This window comes from Hippocampus bargibanti, linkage group LG02 (assembly GCF_051943395.1).
Source record: "Hippocampus bargibanti isolate YZ-2025 linkage group LG02, ASM5194339v1, whole genome shotgun sequence".
In the NCBI taxonomy this organism is placed as follows: Eukaryota; Metazoa; Chordata; class Actinopteri; order Syngnathiformes; family Syngnathidae; genus Hippocampus; species Hippocampus bargibanti.
This window is the reverse complement of record NC_142735.1, coordinates 13,990,529-14,015,221: the sequence shown is the minus strand read 5'-3', so window position 1 is coordinate 14,015,221 and position 24,693 is coordinate 13,990,529. Positions and strand designations below refer to the sequence as shown.

Below are 24,693 nucleotides of genomic sequence, written 5' to 3'. Positions count from 1 at the left end.
CATAAGGATATTATTATATTAATTAAGGATTCTGAGAGCAATTAGTCGTTTATCAAATATTGCCATTACATTGGACCGAATTAAGAGTTTGGATATCATGAAACGAATGAATCATTTTTATAGCTCGTGACAGTAATTTTAACTACTCCTTACACATATTATCCTGTATGCTAACAATGAATGATTCAAGGTCATTCAATAATGGATTCACTGATTGTAGTGCTCTGACTGGATACAAAGCTGATTATTGTCATAATATCATGGATAATGATTTGAAAATATGCGTGTGTTCTTTTGGTTGACATTAGTCGAAGAGCTAAGGTGATCGATGTCTTGGGTTGTTTCTTGGATTGAGTTTCGTATGCTGACATGTTGTCATTAGCATGTGTTGTGATATCAAATCTTACAATAGATGAATACAGTATGGTAAACGCATCTTCTTTTAAACTCATATGGTATAGGTGTATGTGCAGTGTTAACAGTAAGTATTCTTCATATGAGCATATCATCTTACATAATATAACTCACTAGATAGGAATTAGTCACGATGACTAATAAATGCAGTAGTGGACCATCCTTGCGAACATCCGCCTTAGCGCTAGTAACGGAAGAATCTACTTCTCAATCATGAAACCGATATGGACGATTCGAACCTGCAATAGATCTTTAGGTGCATGCGATGTTACATCGTGCCTGAAATCATGCCATTGTGGCATGCCTTAGACTACGTCAGAATAAGCCTATGCCTTGACATGTCTATGCTATCAGCGCAGTGTTGCTCACTTACATGCCGACCTACAAGCTCATAGAAATATACAGATGTCCGTACATCATGACAGTATGATATTTGGTGTCGTTAGTTGTGGATGTGGTTGGATGTGGCGTCCCGTGGTTTGTATTTCGATGTCGTTGGTTGTACGTGGTGTGTGTCGTGTTTGTTAGTGCTCGCCGTGGAATGTATGTCAAATAACTGAATTATAGCCGTATCACATATTCACTCTTAAACAGTTAACAGCTATGTTCTGTATATCATCCAGAATCCTAGTTAACTGCATTTAGTTATCTGTGGAGTTTGCGTTAGTTCCTGGATGTGATTGCGCAGAGAGCAGTCTGAGTCAGCGATGCAATTGATCAATATGTAGCACTGAATTCTGTAGGTAGATGCCGCTCATCATGCCGTTCGTGGAATGTTATCGGTCATAATGAGGATACACTTGTTTATGTTGTTTTGCACTGCGTTCATTGTTGTTTGCTTGTTTTTTGAACGACTTTTATAATTGTAAATTATGGTTCTTCGGGAATTTTAAGCCCATTTAATTGCAAATTAAAGTTAAATCACTTTTTTAGAACCTTATGGTACCGAAAACAGTCATGAATACTGGGAAATTTAATTCTTTGAGTCATATAGGTTTTTCATTCTAAATTGTTTTATATGATTTGCGTAATTTTCAACGCGGTGAAATACCCATGAATTGAATCCTAAACAAAACGCTTCTGAAATAAAGCCTAGTAGACGAGTCTCAAAGACATGCATCAAAAAAAATAATAAACCGATCAAACATATATTAAAGATCTTACATAAAGATATGGTTTAATATCGATTATCGAATATTGAATCCAATTAATATGAGGTATATCATCGATAAAGGTGGTTTTATCCTCGAAGCAGCGGGAAAAAATTTAAAAGTCCTTTTCTTTTTAAAAGGGGTTTTCAAAAAAAAATTTTTTGTTTTTAAAAATACATAAAGGAAACTTTTAAAAACCATTAAAATTTTTGAAAGGGAATAAAGGTTTTTTTGGTTTTTCCAAATTTCCCAAAATGGTTTTTCATTTTCTAGAAGGGGGTTTCAAACCATTCCAATTTTTTCTCCATGCTGGTCATCGGGGTCTCGTTCGCCTGTTACGCCCCGAGTCTCAACTCCCTCCAGGACCAGGCGTACCGATCAGCTGTGGTCATTGAGGGCGAGGTGCGCTCCTCCCCGGAGAACGTCTCCTCCCGCCGCGAGCCCTACCGTGTGAATGTCAAAGTGCTGGACGTGTGGCCCGTCAACAGCGGCGGCCTGGAGAGGGAGCAGCTCGTCACCGTCGGGGACTTTAGTTCCGAGCCCCCTTGCACCACGGTGGAGAAGGACCACAGGTATATCTTTTTCATGGACCCGACCGGGGTGCCCGACGTGTTCAAGGCATCGTACGCCCCCGTGGACGCCAGCAAGCCTGAGCTCAAGAAGGATGTGGAGAGAGTGTTGTGCGAGGACTGCGGTAAGTTCCAGTTGCACATGCACTGTGAGGGCCACTGGTCCTGATGTAAAGGAGACAGGCTCGTGCACGCCTGGAGTCTATACAGTATCTGCGCGTGCGCCAGCCGATTGACGCTTCAATTCTCCATAACCCGGTCACCTATAATCAAATGAGAAGCATGGTAGAAAATGTGCATGCGTGTGTGTGCGTCCTATGGATATGCTTGTGTGGCTCTGCTTGTAGAAACTACCACCCAACGTCATCCTCCCTTCCTTACATCCACTGCGGACTCCTGCTGACTGGTGATCAGTGCGTTCAGACTCTTTGAGCAGAGATCTGCACCATCACAGATTAGAGTGGAGCTCCTGTGTGTGCATGAGTGTGTATCTGTGTGTCTGTGGACAGCAAGCTTGTGTTGAGGTGACCTTTGTGTCTGTTGCTGAAGATTGTTGCCAGGGGCCTGTATATCAGATGTCAAATCATGACACGTCTCCCAGTTGTGACTGCGGTGACCTGTGAGTGAAGGGTTCAGATAGGCCACCCCATCCACTGGGTATCCCATGTAGCATTAGTACCACAACGTGCACTGTGGACGCACATCTGTTGCACTTTTAGCTTTTATCATTTTGAACCACCCTGGATTTGGACAACACCTTTGGATTGGAGCTGAAACATAAAATATAAGTAACAGTTATGTACTTTTATCTGAGTGAGAAAAAGTTTGAGAACCCCTTCTTATGATCCAGCATGATCACATGCTTGAATGAGTATGATACGGATAAACAAGAGATCTTGGATAGATGGGGGTCAAGGATCGGTGGTTCTCCAACGTTCGACAGCAAGTGTCACGACAAAGTGTCATTAGAGATTATTATCATTAAATTAAGATATTTTGTCATTAGTATATGAAAAAATCTATTTGGTGAAACATTGTAACAATTTGTGCAGTCTGAATATAAACATTGCACTTAAATATAAGAAATTATTTGCATGATATATAAAAAGCATAAGACGAAGAAGCATTTCTTCAGCATATTTAAGGTAAATACAATGAGACTCTGAATAACAAATGCATTGTTACAAAAGAAGGTGAAACCAATGTAATATCATGCACATTTCAAACATTTAACATTGTATTCTTTTGCATACCAGAAGGGAACTCATCGAAAAACATCAACATACAATCAATGGTCTTGTTCAAAGTCCAGGACTGTCACAACTGTAAAAGCTAACTACTCATCCATCCATCCATCCATCCATCCATCCATCCATCCATCCATCCATCCATCCATCCATCCATCCATCCATCCATCCATCCATCCATCCATCTTCTGCCACTTATCCGGTCTTGTTCACGAATTAGGGTGTGAGGGAGCGAGAGGTCGACAGGCGGACCGGTGCGGACCGGGTTATTCACTACTCATCTTGATGACTGTTATTGCCAGGTGTTCTTTCACTTGAGTTGTCTTCAAAGTATTACTCCATCTGTAATGCCATGGTCTTTTTGTATTTTTCATTGTAACCCAAAATCCAAAATATTGTGATCATTAAAAAACTGGTATATGTCTGTGCACACAAAATGGGAGTGTGAAGACCTGTTCTAAATGGCAAGTGCCTTGCAATGACTTATTTGTAATGAATACACACTCTATGATTAAATAGGATTGAATGATATCATTCGAGGAAGTAGGAACAGGAAGGAAGTCAAACGTCTGTACAAAGAGCTCATCCAACAGCCGAGCTAACAACGTGATGTTCTATTTTTAGCCCTGTGACATGCGAAAATGATCAAGTCATTTATTTATGACACGGCTGTTGTAATCAGGCCTCAGTCTGGACCATATTTTTTAGCACACACACATCGGCAAGTAGAAACATAATCGGAAGTGGGAGACATTCCAAATAAAGCCAATGTGAACACTACAGATGCATTAAATCAGAGTAACCAGGAGATGTACTAAAATCAGAGGCAATGATAAGAAATATTTTGTCAGGCCCACATAAACAGTGTTTTCTCTTTGACGAGGGGGCGCTCAATTGTTGGGTGAGTACTCCTAATGTTTTATCAACATCATTCGTACAGAAAGATGCACGTTTGGCTGTGTTTAATTAAGATGAGCTTCATGGTGATCTGCAGATGCATATCCTGACCCCGAACCAATCCTTGTTTCGTCGAATACTAGAAACTAGTCACAGCCGTCCCTGAACACCCTCCAATCAATCAATCGATCGACCGACTGATCGATCTACCGATCAATCAATCAATCAATCAATCAATCAATCAATCAATCAATCAATCAATCAATCAATCAATCAATCAATCCAAACACCCTCCTATACACCATCTTTATCGAGCTAGCATATAGCCTTCGAACCAACAATAGTATCTAAGGTCTTTAATGGGGTTTACTAATAAGGTAAGAAAACCTTTATTTGTCACGCAATGGAGAAATTCACAATTTATAGCTGCAACTCAATGAAAGGGAGAAAATAGAAGACAAAAAAAACCATGAATAAATATGGTAACAGGCCATTCTCTCAATGATGAATGAGTTGATCAAGTGGTCTATCTGAATCCTTAAGTCTGTGCAGTTGATGCGCCAAATCCACACCTATCGAATCTTCCAGGCAACAGCCTGACAAAATGCTTCTCTGATCATCTTTGTTGACATTCCTTTTGAGGTACATTGACAGATTCTTCCGAAAATAGCTCATCTGATTGCCAAATATTCCTGTCACCCATTCTGTATCAAGCACTGCTGTGTAACTCCACGTTGAAGTGTGGCGTCCACGTGGCTCGTGGTGTCAGGCGATTTAAAACGGCGTAATTAATGAATTTATTTCTAATCTCAAATTACTGAGAGAAACTATGTTCATTTTAAACACATTACATTGTTATTTTAATTCTTATTTATGGAATATTCTCTTGTTTTGCAGTAGACTTGTACAGATGTTTTCCTAGCCATTTATATTCTGCATTTTGAGCCTATTCACAATCTTGCCTGCAACCTTTAGTTTGAACCATGAGGGGGAATATAACTGTTTGCTTGTATGTGTACATCTTAAAAAAAAACATTAGTACTTAGGTTAAAAAGTCAAAAACGGTAAGAAAACACTTGTTCTAATACCTAACACTGAACTTGCTTCAGATAAACACATACATAAAAAATAAAATATACCCTTAAATCACTGTGCTATAATGAGTACTTCACAAACTCCTTACAAATTAGGCACAACACTCTACCTTTATTAATTCTGTTGTCACTGTGTTTTTAGAATGTAAATTTTCCATTCTTTCACTTGCTCACCCTTGCTTTCGTTACTTTGGCTAAACAAGCCCAACATATTGGCAGCCAAATATGTCTGCTTCAGGCTGTGTCTGACTGTTGTTTTCACCACCCCCAACAACTCGAACACAGTAAGCCAACACATAAAAAGGGCGAGTAGAAAAAGGCAACCCACCTACAGAAACCATAAAGACAAATACTAAAATTAAGCTGAACACAAAAAAGTAACAGATGGAGAGGAATATCATTAATTAATCGCAAATATTCCCACAATGGGGAAATTTGCAATCTACAGCAGCAAAATTCAAAGGAGGCGTGGGGGGGATCAAAACATAAAAGAAAGTATGGAGACTGAAATGTACAACTGCACAAAAGTTTCATGAAAAGAACTGTACATAGTGCAAAGAATAAAAATACAGTTTAAAAAGCATATTTGCTATATGTAACTCAATTGACTTGACATAAGGTGGCTGTGCTATTTACAATGTGTGTTTAATAAGAAGCGAGGGAGCAGTCGGTAGGAACAAGCGGCGGTATCTCTTCTTCTTGCAGCCCAAGTGTAATAGTCTGGCTGTCAGGGTGGGCAGGAGCGGGTGGGAGGGGCTGTCCAATCAGTTTTTATTTAGCTAGAGTCCGGTCTGTTGCCCATCTCCTGCAGAGAGTCCAGGGCAGAACTGGCCCTCTTGACCAGGCGCTCCAGTCTTTTTCTGTCGTGGTTGGTGATGCTGTCTGACCAGCAGACAATTCCATAATGGATGGCTGAATCGACCACAGAGGTCTTAAGGGGTGACCCCTAAACCCCAAAAGACCTCACTTTCCGAAATAGGAAGAGGCGACTCTGTCCCTTTTTGATTAGGGCATTCGTGTTTGTAGTCCAGTCCAGTTTATTGTTGAGGAGAACACCCAGCTACTTGTTGGAGGTCACCCGTCCATACCCTGGATATTCAACGGTGCAGAGGAGGACTCTTTCATGCAGATAATATTATGATAATTTGACACCTATCATTTTACTGTACCTGCCGTGTAGGTTTTATCCTGTTGCAAAACCCATAATCCGCGAACGAGACTGGGTTTTTGAAACTGGACACATTTCCCTATATAATACATCATAGTCTTGAGATTTCATTGTGTCTTGCACAGATTCAAGCCACCCAGGGCCATATAGAGCAAAGAAACAACAGAACAATGGTGTCCTCCTTGGTCATCTCCCATGCAGTCCACTTTGGCTCAAACAATGGATGTCTCGATCTGACGCTGATATCATTAGTCGGCCTTGTCGTTCACCTTTAATTTTTTGTAGGTTCTTCTAGGATCTTTTTTTTTTTTTTTTTACAATTTTTATTGTCCATTACTTGAATTTATCACGAATTTTGCTCCTGCTGGAATGAAGTCAATGTATTTCATGCATTTCTGACACACTTTGGGGCATATTCTCTGCTAAACTCTGGAAAATAGCACTGCAGTGCAACATTTTGGGCTGAATGGGTGAATCTGTGCAGCCAGAGTGCATTGCTGTACACTTTTTCTGACTTAAGCACCATGTAAAATAAGCCTCCTGTCACCAAACAGCACAGTGACATCTTTCAAAAGGCCATAAAAATGCTCCCATTTCAAGTAACCTGTGATGGTTGTTTGAGAATACATGGTTAAATATGCCCATCTGGTCCACTTGTTTACAATTTTTGCCTGTTTCCAGTGTTTGTTTAAAAAAATAATTCTGTTCAACCACATTTCAAAAGTAACAGCTGATTTTTGGTGATTAATTTCCTGTTAATTTCCTTTTAGTTATTACTTCTTTTAGAGTCATCAAGTGCTGAACTATTAGAATGCCATGACCTAAAATGCACTCGCAATACAGTGTTTCAGCAAGAAGCCAACCACTATTTTTTTTCAGCAGAGGTACAAGAAAAATATCATCCTTACCACTTTCTTTGTTTCAGTGATGGAGTAAATGCATGGGCTTTTTTTTGCATATGCTGTAGTCATGGTGATAAGGTACCATGGGTGTGTGTACATACTGGATATGCGTATGGTTGGAATTAATTGTGTGTTTTTCAAATAATGAACATTGAAAAATAAACAGTTTTACTATTGTTCCTTTAACAGAGTGATACTGGCAATTTATTCCACATATTCAAAAGACCATGACTTAAGGGATATCAGTCAAGGCTCCAGTGTGTGCACACATTCAGAGCAGGTCTTTATGCTTTCTTGGTTTTATCTTGCATCAGTGTACTTAGCACCTGCAGGGGAGAATCACTTTGGCATTGATCTCAGAATTAGGAGGACAATGCTATGTTGCATGCATTGTGTCAAGACATTTCTTGCAAAAGGAGTTATATCCATACCAAGGCCACACCATTGACCGGCTTTCATTAGCATTTTCCACAATATATATTTTTGGGAACTGTTGTGTATGTACTTCAGGCAGCAAGGGGCGAGTTGACGTGGTGACAATGTTACAAAAAAGGCGACTTTCGGATACATCAATAATTAAAAAGTTACAAGAATAACATATTAAATAAAGGTGGCACTCAGTCTGACGCACATACGGAACATCAATGGGAATAAATATCCTTGAGGACATTGACTTGGCTGTGTATGTGTATTTATCTTCTGAGAAGTCTGTCACATCTGCCTCGTTGTTGCCTTATCCGTGACCATTTCTGATACTCTGTTTCTTTGGTACGAATCCTCCTCTATCTCCTTCTGTCTCTCATACCGCCCTTGCTCCAGCCAAGCACAATACCCCCCCCCCCCCCCCCCCCCCCCCGCCCACTGCACCCCCACCCTACATACACACTGCCATGCCAGTCAGCTGTTGCTGCTGTGCTGCAGATGCCCCAGTGTTCTGTCATTAGCAGAGAGATTTGGGGCTGCTATAAATTATGCACAGGGAATAACAGAATGCTGAAGATTTCACCCTTCTGTTGTGTACGTATTTGTCTTTAAGACTGTATGACCACTGAATACAGTCTCCCTATGCTTATTTTCCCTGGCCCATTATGCCTATCATGTTATATTAACACACATCTCTGTTGTCCATTTCGCTGATGACTGCCTAACTTGTGTTCTTGTCCTTGGCTATCTTGCATGTAAGGCTGTGTGTGTATCTGCATATGTGTGTGTCCTTGGTGGTGAATAATATATCGGCACTCATCTTTTTTCCAAGAGTCAGCCTCGGCAGAAAGCTCATGCCTCTTAAAGGGGCCGCTCAGTGCCACATGGCTTAGTTTGTGAATGAGGGAGGTCTTTTTGAAGCCATGAGCGCATCCCCACCCCTCTCCCCCCACACACACCAGTGATAGTGCACTGCACACACCGCCCACACACTGATGTGGTAGGTGCCTCACTATATCTGCAAAGTGCATCTTTTCAGCCAAGATGGATGTGCCGCTAGCTTCTCATTTAAGATTGTTTTCCATAGTGGAAGTGCACAGTACATTTAAAATTTAATAAACAGAAGTTTAGATGTAGAAAGTCATTATTTTTAGCACATTTAAATATACTTTTCCCATGCATAAATTGCAGCACATTTGCTGTTGCAAAATAAACTAAATGTTTGGCATAATTCTTAAGAAGGTGGCTTAGAAGCAAACTATGATAACACTTAATATTTAGTATGTCGTTGATAAGTGACAGTTTCAACTGTCGCAAAACCAACGTTCACGGTTTTGTGCTTTGGAGCAAGGCTTTTGACTTATGCTTCCCAGGTAATCATCATTTTCAGCTAATTTTAGATGAATGCTAAAAATAGCATCAAACGATCACCCTGTTCTTCATCCAGATCCTTGAGATACACACACGTGGGCTATCGTTACTTTGTCTCTTGTGTATTGGTGTTTGATTCTGACGGGTGTTGCATCTTCTCCTAGCAGGTGAAATCCATTGGACTCTGTGACTACACAATGAGCGGTGTTGTATTTGTTCATCCATCTCATTTTAAATCAACTTCATGCCTAGTAATTGTATTGTATATACAATTGTTGGAAAACCCTTGTGAAAAGGAAAACTATGTTGTCGATGCAGAATCTTCTAACACCGTATACAAAATAATCAATACGGTAATGCTTTTAAGGCTTTTTCACAATGTACTGTTTTCTTGGTGTTCAGCACGGGGCACTGCATTCTTAGCCGAATTTGTAAGTTGCTTATGTAGCAGCCAACTGGGATGTAGCTGGGTGAATTTTCCCGCTGGAGGGTCAATTGCTTTTAGCATGCTGAAATCACTCTGCCAGGCCCCTCTTCTATTTGATAGAACCTCCTGACATCAGCACAACTGGAAGAGAACATTTTTCTATTTGAGTGTATCGCGCCGCAATGTAACACAGCATTCCGTCCTCACGCCCTCATATCACAACTGTGTGCAGCTGATCCCCTCACCACACGCATAATATTTGGACAAAGGTGTCTTCGTTTTATTTTTTTTTTTGCTTCCTCTGTGTTGGATCGTGCCGGAAAAAAACTGGGTTGTGTTGCTATGGTTTTTGAGATCGTGACTTGAAATTTTGATGTTACTCAGCCCCCCATCTACTACGGAATCGATCTAAACGGTTACCATTTGTTTGTGCTTTGTTTGTACTGTTTTGTACTGTAAAAACTTCAATTTGTGCTGCTACCGTTGTTCTATCATGAGGGATAATTTTCAGAGGTGGGTGAAAAGCAGTACATTTTGCCAGTACATGATGTATTAAAATGTAAAATATTCATCTAACATTAGCAGCAGAAACAAAAGTTTTTAAAGCACAAACTGGCACAAATGATTTTGGTCTATTCTCACTTGGATGATGTAAAAAAATATCTGTCAAAACAGAAAAACAATAGCAATGCAAATGCACGTGCACAAATTAATCAGATAGCTTCTCTAAAATTTTGCATGGAAGGTTGGCCATTTTTACTCAACTTACACCTAGTGTCAACAACATCCATATTGGAAAAAAATAACCCCTTTACAAATTAGTGTTGGTTGAAATAGCCACATTAAGCTCTGTTTTTATTGAAAAGTACGCATTGAAATTACATTTTAATCACGGTCTGATACAGTGGCAAGCCGTGGATTTCATCACTCGGCCTTCAGTAATGCTATGTCTGAATCAACCCACAATCCAAAAAAGTGTGGTGTGATCTACTACAAGTCCACTAGAGGGTACCATTAGTCAGGAAATAACTGTCCGACCTTTCTTAATGATGTTCATTTTTTCTTGGCAAGTCTGTCTGGAAAATGGCTTCAAAGGTAAATCTCCAACCAAATCCATTTCTTTTCCTCCTTCAGCCGTTGTGGGTTGACGAAACCACTATTAAATCAATACAAAAATATATTTACTGATGCAGCTCGCTACCATACAGTGTGCGAGCTCTGTCCAGTATGCTCTTGTCATTAGCGGCTACTGACAAGAGCAATTTTTGCAAATTGTAATTTTCTAGTGACTAGCCAATCATAGTTTGCGAAAACTCTGGCATTGACCAGCACATGCAAGAAGGTGTTGGTCCCTCTTTTGTGTTGCCACCTGAAATCTAATTGGTTACAGGGGTTTCAAACTCCGGTCCTCGAGGGCTATATTCCTACATGTTTTCCAAGTCTCCCTGTTGCAACACAGCCTCGGGTGCATTGCAACAGGGAGAGTTGGAAAACATGTAGGACTGAGGCCCTCGAGGACCGGAGTTTGAGAGCCCTGGGTTAAAGCAACTGTTTGATCGACACATTTGAATCACCACGGCCCGCAGAACAGGGGAAAAGTAATGAAAGGAAGCTGAAAGACAAATTGGAATTATTTAATAAGAATTCATGGACAAAAAAATAATTAACATCAGACTGTGATTCAGATATTTTTAGGCCAGCAGAGAAGGGTTTGCAGGCCTTAACGGTCCGCCACTGGTCCGATATCTTCTCCAGCATAAATCAAGCTTTGGCCACACATTGGACTGAACGAATCAGAAGGGAATAGCTGGGCCAATGAGAGGATGGATAAACACACCCCTCAGAGGGTCCGTGGGACCACTTTCCGAATCCACAATCTTAGGTGATGTCTGTGGGTTAATCGGGGTTAACCCCCCTCATCTTAGCATGTTTTTAGGCCTTCCAAAGTGCAATGGAACATTTTGGTGTGTGGACAGATCTGATCAACACCTCTATTATGCTCATCTGCTTATACATCTGCAGCTAATGGTGTGTGTGTGTGTGTGTGTGTGTGTGCGTGTGTGTGTGTGTGTGTGTGTGTGTGTGTGTGTGTGTGTGTGTGTGTGTGTGTGTGTGTGTGTGTGTGTGTGTGTGTGTGTGTGTGCGTGGGTGCGTGTATGTACATTTCAGCTGGGTGTGTTGTTCACAGTGAAAATGTGAGGTGAAAAATGAATGGGTAAGCGTTGCAAAGGGGTGTGGTGGTGTAAAGCCAAGAGAGCAGGAGGAAATAAGATATAAGTGAGAAAGAGAGAGGGGAAAAAACAAGTGATGAGAAACGGGGAAGGTGAGAGGAGAGGCAGAATTCGAAGTGTTTACAGTCCCTCTCCCTCAAGAGGGGCTGAATGCGAGAAATGTTCGGGTAAAATAAATGAAGCGGGAACTAGAATGACTTGCTCACAATTTTAAAAATTAGAAGAAGAATATCTATCGATCGACTGATTGGTCTCTCCGTCATCTCTCTCATTCAGTTTCTCGGGTGTCAGATTGAGGATTTTAGTGGGAATACATCAAGACATCGTATGGGGTCAAAGTGTAAATATCAGATGTCAGACATTAACAAAGAAAGGGTGAGGTTTGAGAACCCTCGTGTGCAATGGGAAGTTGTTACGTGTACAATTGTTACTGCAGAGTTCACGTTGAGAAATTGAAGGCCGGCATTTTTCCTTTTGACACTCGCAACTGTGAGCAGTCACTCAATTTTGTACACTCAATGTTTCATTGAGCAGTGGTTGTGATTACATATACTGTTGCGAAACGTCACACACGCGGAGGGCAACTCTTTTGCTTGTGTTGCTGCTGCGCAACGGGTTAGCGGCGGGCGATACTGCATGCGGGCCTTCTGTGGCTGTTATCCAACAACTGACATGTACACACCCTCGCCTCTTCTCTTTCTTCCTCTCGCTCATTCTCAATCTCATTTTCCCTTTTCTTTCTGCCATACATCCTCTATCTCCGGCTCCCTCACTGGTTTCCATGGTGACAGCTGTGCGGTGCAGAAATCACACTGATCGGAGAATGAGATAGAAGAGGCTTCTCCCTTTTATACATAAGGAGAGACGCAGGCGTGCTCGCACACTTAGACACATCCAGTACTTGAGCGCTGCAAGTCCAAACATAACTAACTCATCAGGCTCTCCGGGGAATGAGGTGACATGACACAACGGACCAGTATACTGATTTCTTTCAGTATTGCCCAATGGTGCTTTTGCGCCTACAACCTGAAGATATACAGTACACGCAGGTTGCATGTTTTTATTTTTCCATGTTTTCATCTTCTTGACTTGGGCCCATCTTGTTACTTAGCCTGAACCAAACACTCAATGGCATATGGCAACAACCTAATTTAGCTTCCATATAAATCGCTGTCACTCTCTATCACTTTTGTTGATGTCCTCTTTGCTGGTAGACTGGAGGTGGGTGGAGGTAAGGGGGTGCAAATATCAACTGACCTTGAGAAAAGGACCTCTTGATGAATGGCTGATGAGACCGCCGGTCCTGTGTGATTGGCTCGCGTGAAAGGCCACTTGCAGACTATTGGTCACATTTGGCTGTCCATTTCAGCCTCCCCACAACCCATCGGGTGCTCTTGCTGAGAAAACTCTCGATCACACAATGATATAGAAGGCTTAGATCAGCAATTTGGAGTGCTTCACCGCACACACGCACAAACGCGCACACACAAACACACAGGATACATTGAATAAAATGCATATCCGGGCATATTAAAGGTGTATGCATAAAAATATTCATGTTACGCACCAAGCGGTATCTGTTTGTCAGTTTAAGCTGCAGAATGAACCTGGCCTCCCTTCACATCCTAGAAGTCACTCACATTTTTTTTCAAAATTGAGCACCAGCAAAATGCTGTCACTCTAATCCACCTAACAAATTTGTCAGTACACTTGAGCAATCGCTTGCCAAAAATAGATTATTTTACGTGTTTTTAGAATACATTTTGACAGGATTCACAAAATGGATGTCCTTTCTTACTGATCAGTTGGTGCCCAAGAATAACCTGTTTTTTGTTATTGGATTGGATTGGATTTGCCTTTATTAGTCTCACAGTGGTGAAATTTACATATAAATTTACATATAACTGCTATTATATATACACTATATGTGTATGTATATATATATATATATATATATATATATATATATATATATATATATATATATATATATATATATATATATATATATATATATATCTTCACCCTGCTTGACAATTGAAAAACTATTACGCTTTTGTTACACAGAGGATGTATAATTTTTCAGGTGGGTTTGGGCATAATTTGTTCATACAAGTTGATTTTTATCCCCGAAAAAAAACTTTTTTTTGTTGCTGTTTTGCGCATGGATCGGTAGCGCCAGCCGTGTAGAAATGTTGTAGCACCTCCTGTGGCAGGCCATGCTTCTTTAGCAGCCTCAGGAAGTACATCCTCTGTTAGGCCTTTCTCAGGATGGAGTTGGTGTTGACCACCCACTTCATGTCTGGGAGACTGTGATTCCGTCTTTGATGAGACCGATGACTGTGGTGTCCTCCGCGAACTTTATAAATTTGACAGCTGGGCGCGTTTACGTGCAGTCATTTGTGTAGAGGGAGAAGAGCAATGGAGAGAGGATGCATCCCTGTGGGGCTCCAGTGCTCATGGTTCGTGTTGAGGATGATATTTTTCCGAGTCTGACCTGTTGCGTCCGTCCTGTCAGGGAGCTGAGGATCCACTGGCAGATCAGAGGGGAAACACCAGTGGTTTGGGCATGAGGTGTTCTGGGATGATGGTATTGAACGCAGAGCTTGCGTAGTTTCCTGTGTTGTCGAGGTGCTCGGGGATGTGGTGCAGCCCGATGTTGACTGCATCCTCCACAGGCGTGTTTACCCGGGAGGCAAACTGAAGAGGATCCAGGAGAGGTCCGGTGATGTTATTTAGGTGGTTCAACACGAGGCGTTCAAAGGACTTCATAATAATAATAATAATAATAATAATAATAATAATAATAATAATAATAATTAATAATAATACATTTTAAGCGCCTTTCAAAGCTCTCAAGGACACTTTACAGTTACAGACAAGCATAGGTAATATAATACATAAAATACAATCACAAATAGAATGAAATAAATAAAATACAATTATAAATAGAAACAAAAGAGAGAGCTACACAGAAAATGCAATTTTAAATAAGTGGGCTTTGAGATGGGACTTGAAGGTGGGAAGAAAATCGATGTTACGAATGTTGGGAGGAAGTAAATTCCAAAGTTTGGGGGCAGAACAGCTGAAGGCTCTGTCACCCATCGTGTTGAGACGGGCAGGGGGCACACATAGGCGTAGGGAGGAAGAGGATCTGAGGGAACGAGAGGGAATAGAAATTTGAAGAAGGTCAGATAGGTATGGGGAGGGGGGGGCAAGGTTATGGATAGTTTGAAATGTATAAAGAAGAATTTTAAAGTTGATTGTATATTTGACTGGGAGCCAGTGGAGCTCTTGGAGGACGGAAGTGACATGGTGAAACGATGAGGCAATGGTGATGATCCGGGCTGAAGAATTCTGGACGAGTTGACGTTTGTCGAGAAGTTTCTGAGTGACACCAAAGAGAAGTGAATTGCAATAGCAATGTCTGAAACTCATGACAAAAAGTTAGCGGACAGCAGGGCAGACAACTCTGAAAAGTTACGCCATAACGTTGCCTGCCCGATTTTTGACAACTTGAACCACAATGAGATGAATAATCGCAAAAAAAAATACATAACACTCACTAGAAATGCGGATGACGAAATGTTTTCATACTGTACGTGCATATCAGTAGAGATGTGTTGCTCAAAGTTGGTTGATACAAGCTTTGCAAAAATGCTGACATCATCTTGGTCAGGGCATTAGCCACATGAGGATAAATTAGAAATGTGATTGCTTTAAGAAACAGTCCTTTCGCTAATATAGTTTGAGTTACATTGGCCAGCACTATTGATTCCGAAGGCCCAGGCCAGATTAGATTGACATGGCGGCATGAAGAGGCTGAAATCTAACATTCATATTGACTAGAATAAGAGCGGCCAAGAGAAACACTACTAATTGAAGACAACAGGCTGTTGAAAATAAATGAAAACAATTTCATGGAATAAACATTTGTTAATGTGGTTTTGTGCTTCCAATTGTGTTTGGCCTGAACGCAGTCAAACACACGCTGTACCGCTCAGACACATACGCCTACTAGTACGTGCACAATCTACCTATTTTTATTGTGGTTAATTCATTAAAACAAAATGTGAAACAAAATATGTCTCTTTTTTTGCCCAGCCTCTCTTCCAAAGCTGCGACTGATGCGAGGCCAGTCTTTGATAGAAGGGGACAAACTGTACTTGAAGTGCGAGGCGTCAGGGAATCCAAGTCCATCCTTTCGCTGGTACAAAGACGGACATGAGCTTCAGCGAGGGAAAGACCTCAGAATAAAAACCAACAAGTAAGTCTGCCAAACTGACCGGTTGTACTTTAGATTTCTCAACTCCACTTCATGATCACAGGACAGTCAAGTGCAGACTATAAACTAGGCTGGAAAGAACAGTAGCTTCCTCCCCACCTGATCTAATTGATGTCTGTTTTGCAAGAAAACAGAATTACTGGTTTGTGCAGCCTATAACCTGATAACACGATAGGTTGTCTACTGCAGTAACTGCAGACCCTGAAAGGCTAAAAAAAAAAAAAAAAAAAAACAGACAATCACAAAAATCTTTTTCTAAATGATTGAAGCACAGGCCAAAACAGTCTTGATTTCTTACCTTCCTATCGCAGTCATGTGCATTGATAAGGAGTTGGCAACTACCAAGCAATTTTATAAGAAAGATAAGAATACAGTGATACATCGGCTTACGAACTTAATTGGTTTCCAGAAAGTGTGTGTAAGGTGAAAAGTTCGTCTGCCAAACATTTATTTCCGATAAGAAACCATTAAAAATGAGAATAATCAGTTCCCAGGTCCCCATAAAACATAATTTTCTACTAAATCTTAAAACGACACAAATTAAATATTATTTTATGTATAATAAATGTGCTATTGTATTGTAATTGTAAAATAAACTGTACTATATAATAAAGTCGTTTTATTTACCTTTGTGATGGTAGTTGTCAATGGATGTTAGCAATGGTCGACTTAGCGTAATGGTACAGGAACAGCTAAGTCACACAAATGCACACCTCGTTTGTGTTTTTCGATGATCTCCTTCTGCTCCACCGTAATTTTCTTTTGTGTCTTCTTCGGCTTAACACCAGCCTGTGGTGGGGTCTTTTTTAGTCCCATAATCATAAAAGTACTGCACTCGATAACAACCTACATTTGAACTCAGAGGGGGTTTGGAAAACGAGTCCGCCCGCCACCTTGGCGCTCCGTGTGGTTTGGTTCGTTCGCCAAAAACTAGTTCATATGCCAAGATTATATTCTCGCGAATTTAATGTTCGTAAGGCGAAAGTTTAGTAAACTAAAGCGTTTGTAAACCGAGGTATCACTGTACAAATAAGAAAACATTAATTGATCTCACAATGGAGAAATTCACAATCTACAGCAGAAAGGTTATGAAAGGAAGAGAGAAAACAAAAAGTATTGGAGCTGCTGTCAAGGCAGCCACTCCCACGTCGCCATCTTGAAGTCATCATAACATAATATCAAGGGGTCTTTTTTTTCTTTAGTAGTTCACTGTCTTATATTATCATGGTCTATATTTGTTGTAATGTTGAATACAAATGTTTCAATTAACTCTTTCACTGCGAGACAATGTGCAAAAATGTGTCCACTCCAGTGCTAGGGTTTTTGTCATTTTCACTCAAATTGCAGGACCCACAGAGTATTGAGTTTCAGGACTACGTAAATCACAGGTGTCAAAGTCAAGGCCCGCGGGCCAAATCCGGCCCACCACATCATTTTTTTCGACCCGCGAAAGCAAATCAAACTTGTTAAATTCCATGATGATTGCTAAAATCTGAGCCAAAATGTCATATTTTTGGATGTCAACCACAATAAAAGTCATTATTCTTGACTTCAGATTTGAAAACGAGTTATTCATTAATTTGCTGTGTGCTCTATATGTAATATTTGAAGGGATTTAAACATTCTAATGGGTTCCCCAAATTCATAACGGCCCTCGAGAGGAAACCATAAGTAGAATGTGGCCCACGGCAAAAAATGACTTTGACACCCCTGACGTAAATATTCAATGCAAAGTAAGAAACTTTAGACTCTCTTCTTAAATTAGAAAGAAATAGTTAATTTCTCAATTATATGGGTCTGGAGTTATCTGAGCTTGAAATGCGAGCAGCTGTACAAAAGGCAAATTCTGCCCCTTGTGGGAGGGAAAAACATTGCCAGAGGTCGTGCTCGCGCTTTATCGGCACCCCCGCCCCTCCCGCAAAAAAAAAAAAACAAACAATTTTGGAATGGTTCTCCACGTTATGCTTTTCAATTCCCGAATTAATTTTGGAATAGCAGTGAATGAGTTAATAAAGTTGGGTAATGTTACTTTTACCCTATTTAACCTGACAACAGTGAAAGGTGATGATGATAAATATTATCACGGTAATTTAAGTTCCGTAAACCAATAAATGTGGGGGAAAAGCAGTCTTTCTATGCTTGGAATCTGGTCTTTTCTGAACAAACCTCAGCAACAGTCCAGTATGTGGCATTTCTAACCCAAATCTATCTCAATCCCTAACATGTTGTGTGTTTTGTTTTAATGTTTTTTTTTTTTTTTTTTTTTTTCAGAAAAAACTCCAAGGTGCTGATCAGTCGAGTGCGCATAGAAGACTCTGGAAGCTACACTTGTGTGGCTGAAAACTCAGTTGGAGAAGAAAATGTCACAAGTATTATCAGCGTACACATCTGTAAGCATTTAACAACTTGAACTTGTTTTCACTTATTTATTGATTTTTTGTCACTCTTGATAATAATGCGATCATAGTCAATGCCATCAATATTTCACCATATACTGTAAATCAATATGTAACTGGAGCAAATGTCATGCAAAATGGGGTTTGGACTATTGTACCTGAAGCTCCCTGTGCGTGCGTCTCTGTAGAATATGATGACCCTAAATCATGAACGTTTACGTTGTTTTTGGCATGCAATAATGGAATCCAATACAACAATGTTTTTCATCCTATGTATTAATCAATATCAAGCAACAAGCTGTTTGTGCTCCATATTTTCAAACTTGTCTAAACATTCAGATGGATTTTTGTTGAACATTGCCATTTAAATTTTAATATGCCGTGGTGTACTATGCTTCATCATGCTAAGTTTGCCTTGTTGCATATTTTTGTGAAGGCTTTTTACGTAAGTCGTGTGCAGGTTTTAGGATAGCCAACAAAGCAACTTTCATTTCAAAGACAGCATTTCACTGACAAAACCTACATTTCTTGTATTTACCTAAAAGTAACCATCACCACTTTGTCCCCGGGTGTGAGTCACGTGAGGCGCTGCAACGACACGGAAAAGGCCTACTGCATCAACGGTGGTGACTGTTACTTCATACATGGTATAAACCAGCCTTCTTGCAAGTAAGTTGCCTTGTTGTCCACACTCTCCACGATCACAGTTTAGTCACTCCTCCGATCTCCTTTCTTGTTTTCCGGTTTTCATGTTGAGCCTCAGAACTCTTCTGTCGTTCTTTTCTTTCTCCTCTTTGCACTCGTTGGAATACAAATATTCGACAAATCCATGCAGCAGGCCTTTGACAATGATTGCATTGAATGCATCGATGCCTCAAGATTCAAGTTTGGCCAGTTCCTGGTTCAATTCCAGCTCTGCCCTTCCAGTGTGGAGTTTGCATGTTCTCCCTGGGCCCACATGGGTTTTTTCTGGTACCTCCTCTATCCTCCCATGTTCCGAAAACATGCATGGCAGGTTGATTGAACACTCCAAATTGTCCCTCGATGTGAGCATGAGCGAGGATGGTTGTTCATTTCTGTGTGCTGGCAACCAATTCAAGGTGTCCCACGCCTACAGACCGAAGACAGCTGGGTTACGCTCCAGCACTTCCTGTGACTCTTGTAAATGATAAAAGCGGTTCAGAAAATAAATGAGTGATTGAAACTTTGGCCACTCATGAACAATTAATTCATCATAAAATAGTATTCAAGCAGTTTTGTCCCTATTTAATATACATATTTATCTATGATTCAATATCAGGTCGACCCAAGTAGTGGATGTGCCCTTTGCCCTCTAAGTGGTTTAGTTTTGACCCAACTGTTTTAAAAGTGTGCAAAGGACACACCCATTTAATTAATTCACACAGTGATTTGCATTAAGAGTCACATGTTTGATGTGCTTTTAGCAATGGTTATTTGAACACAAATGGAGCAATACATGCACACATGTAATATGACAATTCTCACAGGCATACAGGTACTAATTTCCCCATTGTTGGACTATTAAAGGCTTTCTGATTCTGATGGCTGATAATTTTGCTGCTTGTATATTATACTGCCACCCAATGGCCAAGGTTGGCGCACAAGAAGACACAACAAATTGGAGTGTTAAACTATGATTGTCGCACTGATGAATTCTTTACACTTCATGTCATTATTACTGCATGATTTTTGTTTTTTTTTCTTCATGAAAAAAATTGTTGTGGTGTGATGTTTCATGGTACTTACTTTCATTTCAAATCCAGAGAGGTGAAATGTCGACATCCAAATTTCAAATGGAATTCACCTTTTTATACCTAAATTTGAACCAACTCAGTGAGCTTCTCTTACAAGTCTCAAATTGTAAAAATAATGCTCACGAATAAACTGAAATAATAACGCTCTGACATCATCACCAATAATAAAAGTTTGTATTTAGGCATCCATTGTTACTTTGTTGCACCAAAAAAATGGGTAATATTATTTGCCCTCTAAAGGTCTTCAACAGAGTACTAAGGACGCAGCTGGTAATTGTGAAGGTTGTGATTCTCTCTTCTGTTTCTCCAAATGGACAGTCTGGGCTTATGTCAAATCTCCATTTGTAAAGATTGCCTTTGGTTTTCCCAAACGTTGTCCTCTCTCTGGAGTTACCCAGTCATTTCTGTTTTACTTTGATCCTGGTGGCAGTGTTTCATCTTGGCTTGGTACCACTTCATTTCATTGCAATCTGTCGTGCTCACGCCAACATTCCACCTGGGAATGGCTTGGGTTGGTTGATTTCCTATATGGTTATAAAGTTTTCAAGAGACGAAATTTGTCATGTTTTGGCGGTGATGTGAGCTGAGGATATATGTAATACAGTAGACCATAGACATTGCTGGTTAGCAAAATTCTCAAAGACTTGTGGTTTTCCACAGGTATTTGTTTATCGTGGTGGTTTTGTAATTCATAAAATAGTGTTTAAAGCCTGCGAGCACCACTTGTCACTGTGAGCTGAAATCACCAAGACCCAAAGAAATGCAAAGATAAAAGCAGTCCTTCGATCGTTGACAAACACCAAAATTGCACTATTGAACAGAAGACGTTTATTGAGTAGGTGGCGCTTCACAAAGATTTCCAAAAGAGGAAGAATTTTTCTTGTCATGGTTTCTTTCGCACAGTATTGGAATTCACACAGGCCTTTTCAGGTGCGCTATTTAAAGATCCGAAATGAGTCAACACCGTCCATCTCAGGTTTGATGAAGGACATTGCTTGTGCTGAATTCATCTATTTGTATGTGCTTCTCCCAGGATGCACAAAATGCACAATGCAATTCAGTTCCTGCTCGATTTTGCACGCACAAACCTTACATAAATCAGGCCCTTGGTGTTTGATTGATTGTCATGTTTTCACTTTTCAGTCAACCTTTTAGTACACAGACAATGACATAAGAATATCAACTCCATATCCAACATTTTCTTTTGAACATATCAGAAATAATGCTTATGATGTGTTATTGCATAAATTTGAGTCATTTCCTATTTGTCAGTCAAAACTGTGCATTTCCTACACTGTCTTAGTTAGCGTTCATGTTTGTGATACTCATTAGGTTGTTCAAATGTACCTAATGTAGTGCCCGGTAATCATTATATGTTTATGTATGTGTTGATGTAAATGTCGGAGTTGGGTGTTTGCCACCTTTACTTGCCAGACTACATCACATGACTACTTCATTATTGTGATGATGCGCTTACTGGTGTCACGTTTTGATGACGGTGATGAGACAGTATGATGGTCTTTTTTTCCGTACTTGGTGAGTTGTGTTGTTTCTGATTCAACATTCTCAATGCTTTCTTGTGTCTCCTTCCAATCCCCTCTCCCCTCTCTTTCCCTGCGTCTGTGTTTGTGTTTTACCTCTAATTATTCCTGATATACCCCACGCTCCCTCCCCTGTAAACTTGAACCCCAAATCTTTCTCTCTCCCCTCTGTGTGTTGTTTTCCCCTCCATCAGGTGTCCCAATGACTATACGGGGGACCACTGTGAAAACTCCGTCATGGCCGGTTTCTACAGTATGTCCTTTTGCTCTTGTCTGTCTTCTTCCACTGAGATACAGCATGCAATATTGCAGAGCTTGTGTCTGACATATTTTACGGACAGAATATGTCTGCATGCCTTAATAGTGATCACTTGTTTCCCCACTGCCCCTCTGGTTAACAATATCAGGATGTGAGGTTTTAGAAACATAAAATCTTAATTTTTTTCAAACCTTTACACTGGATACTAAAGAGGATTTGATGTCAACTGTCCTGTACCCTTTGGTGTGGTTAAACCAACCATGGCAAAATTGGAACCTTAAAGGACAACCGACGTCTCCAGACAAGGTGTGTCCATAATTTGTAAAATGGCTTTAAATGACTTCTACTGAGCATATTTTACAAAGATTCCACCGCATATAGCTATATTTTACGTTTTAAGACTCACGCTGAATATTCCGCAAGTCTTGTTTTTGAGTTGGTGACGAGTCCTCACCCTACGTCACTAAAGGAATGTCCCTGACCGAAAAACAGACACATTGTAGCAGTCCTTCCATCACGTCAATGCATTTTGCTGTACTTTGGTCTGAAAACGTCATGTAGGACCAAAAAGAGGCAGAAGAGGGCGAGAAAGCTCCATTTAAGGAATTATTCAGCCTGTGGAAACGGGCTGATTAATTCCTTCCACCACTTTGTCACTATTTTCTGCCTTTTCTGGGTGCGACATTTCCCATCCCTGACACCTCAAAATGACACATAATAAATTATTTAATCGATTGCAAACATGTATGCTTTCTTATTCAGAACTATTTGAATCATATTCATAACTGGATGAGTAACAAGAAAGCATATTCTCCAAATCTGAAGCCATTGTTTTGATTCTCGAGCAAGGCAAGACGTCTTGCCGTGACACCACGAGCACGGGGGCGGGACCTTCTGAAACTGGCCACTTCCGGTTTCAAATTGATGTACTTTTTAGACACTTCAAGTCATTTTTACTGGTGTTTTGCATTTTACAAAAAATATCATACTGCATGTTTTGGGTATTTTAGATGCTATAAAACGTTTTTCTGATGTCAGTGAGGAAACAAAAAAGTGACATCGGTTGTCCTTTAACGTGTAATATTGTTTGTAGAATCCTCACATTGTGGCCAAGAACTTTTTGTTTCTTCAGCTGATAAGAACATATTTCATCATTTGTTTAAACAGATGTTTAGTTAGCATTACTTTTATACTCATTTGAGCACACAATTACACACCTCCTGCAGCCACGCCTTTACTCTTTGCTTGTCTGTTCCACACTTTCAACAGACGAGTGGACTGGAGTAGCAATACAGGAACAATTTAAGTATCTCAAGTATTGATATTGAGCAATGAAACTATTTATGAATAAAAACCGACACATTTCCATTTTCACTAAGGGGCAAGTGTAATTTAGCGGGCCGCGCGGCACTGGTCATTACAGTGGTCCATGGGTGTTTTGCATCACATGCCCACGGCACACCTACCAATTTGATAACAGAAAATAGACTACGCTGTAGTCACTACGATACTTAAAAAGCGGTTTAAAATGTGGTGCAGGTATTGTAACACAATATGTGTTTTTCAAAGTACAAGATGTAATAATACACATTTAAACACACATTTATTCACAGCTGTCATAAATGTTTAATAGGACAGTTTGAACAAAGGCTCGAACACAGGAAAATTGTTCTTTACTGCGGGCAGGAGGTGTAGTTATCATGTAGCCACTCTGTGTGTGTTTTTCGACTGACACCTGACCTCTGCAGCCCCTGCCCAGCTTTTTATTGAGACTACATGCAAATTCAAGTGAGATAAAGTGAGAAGTTCGGTCATCCCGGATGACCAAACCGAACTCACCTTATCTCTCAGCCCGTACACCCTACGGAGAAAGCTCATTTTGGCCGCTTGCATCCGGGGTCTCGTTCTTTCGGACACAACCCATAGCTCGTGACCATAGATGAGGGTTGGGATGTAGATCGACCGGTAGATTGAGAGCTTTGCTTTTTGGCTCAGCTCCTTCTTCATCACGACAGATCGGTACAAAGTCTGCATCACAGGAGATGCCGCACCAATCCGCCTGTCGACCACTCGCTCCATCACACCCTCATTTGTGAACAAGACTCCCAGATACTTAAACTCCTCCACTTGAGGCAAAACCTCCTCCCTGACCCGGAGAGAGCACTCCACCCTTTTCTGACTGAGAACCATTGTCTCGGATTTGAAGGTGCTGATTCTGATCCCAGCCGCTTCACATTCGGCTGCGAAACGCTCGAGAGAGTGTTGGAGAGCTCCACTTGAAGGCCCCAACAGTACCACATCATCTGCAAAAAGCAGAGATGCTATACTGAGGCCACCAAAACGGAAACCTTCAACGCTTCGGCTGCGCCTAGAAATTCTGCCCATAAAGGTTATGAACAGAATCTGTGACAAAGAGCAGCCTTGGCGGAGCCCAACCCTCACTGGAAACGATTCCGACTTACTGCCGGCAATGCGAAGCAGACTCTGACATCGGTCGTATAGGGACCGAACGGCCCGTATCAGCCGCTCCTGTACCCCATACT

At 40.7% G+C, this 24,693-nt stretch overlaps 1 protein-coding gene across 4 annotated transcripts in view; it reads left to right on the top strand.

The window, feature by feature from the left end:
• The first annotated feature begins 1,870 nt into the window (after positions 1-1,870).
• LOC148901618 (pro-neuregulin-2, membrane-bound isoform-like) overlaps positions 1,871-24,693 on the top strand; it is a 40,536-nt gene continuing 17,713 nt past the window's right edge. For 3 of the 4 annotated variants that reach the window (XM_088989506.1, XM_088989505.1, XM_088989508.1), the window contains exons 1-5: positions 1,871-2,259; positions 15,999-16,161; positions 18,451-18,569; positions 19,121-19,244; positions 22,086-22,144. In XM_088989506.1, the coding sequence (XP_088845632.1) occupies positions 1,872-2,259; positions 15,999-16,161; positions 18,451-18,569; positions 19,121-19,244; positions 22,086-22,144 (853 nt within the window). In that variant the 5' untranslated portion in view covers position 1,871. The remainder of the gene's footprint in view (positions 2,260-15,998; positions 16,162-18,450; positions 18,570-19,120; positions 19,245-22,085; positions 22,145-24,693) is intronic. The other variant, XM_088989509.1, reaches the window with a different exon arrangement.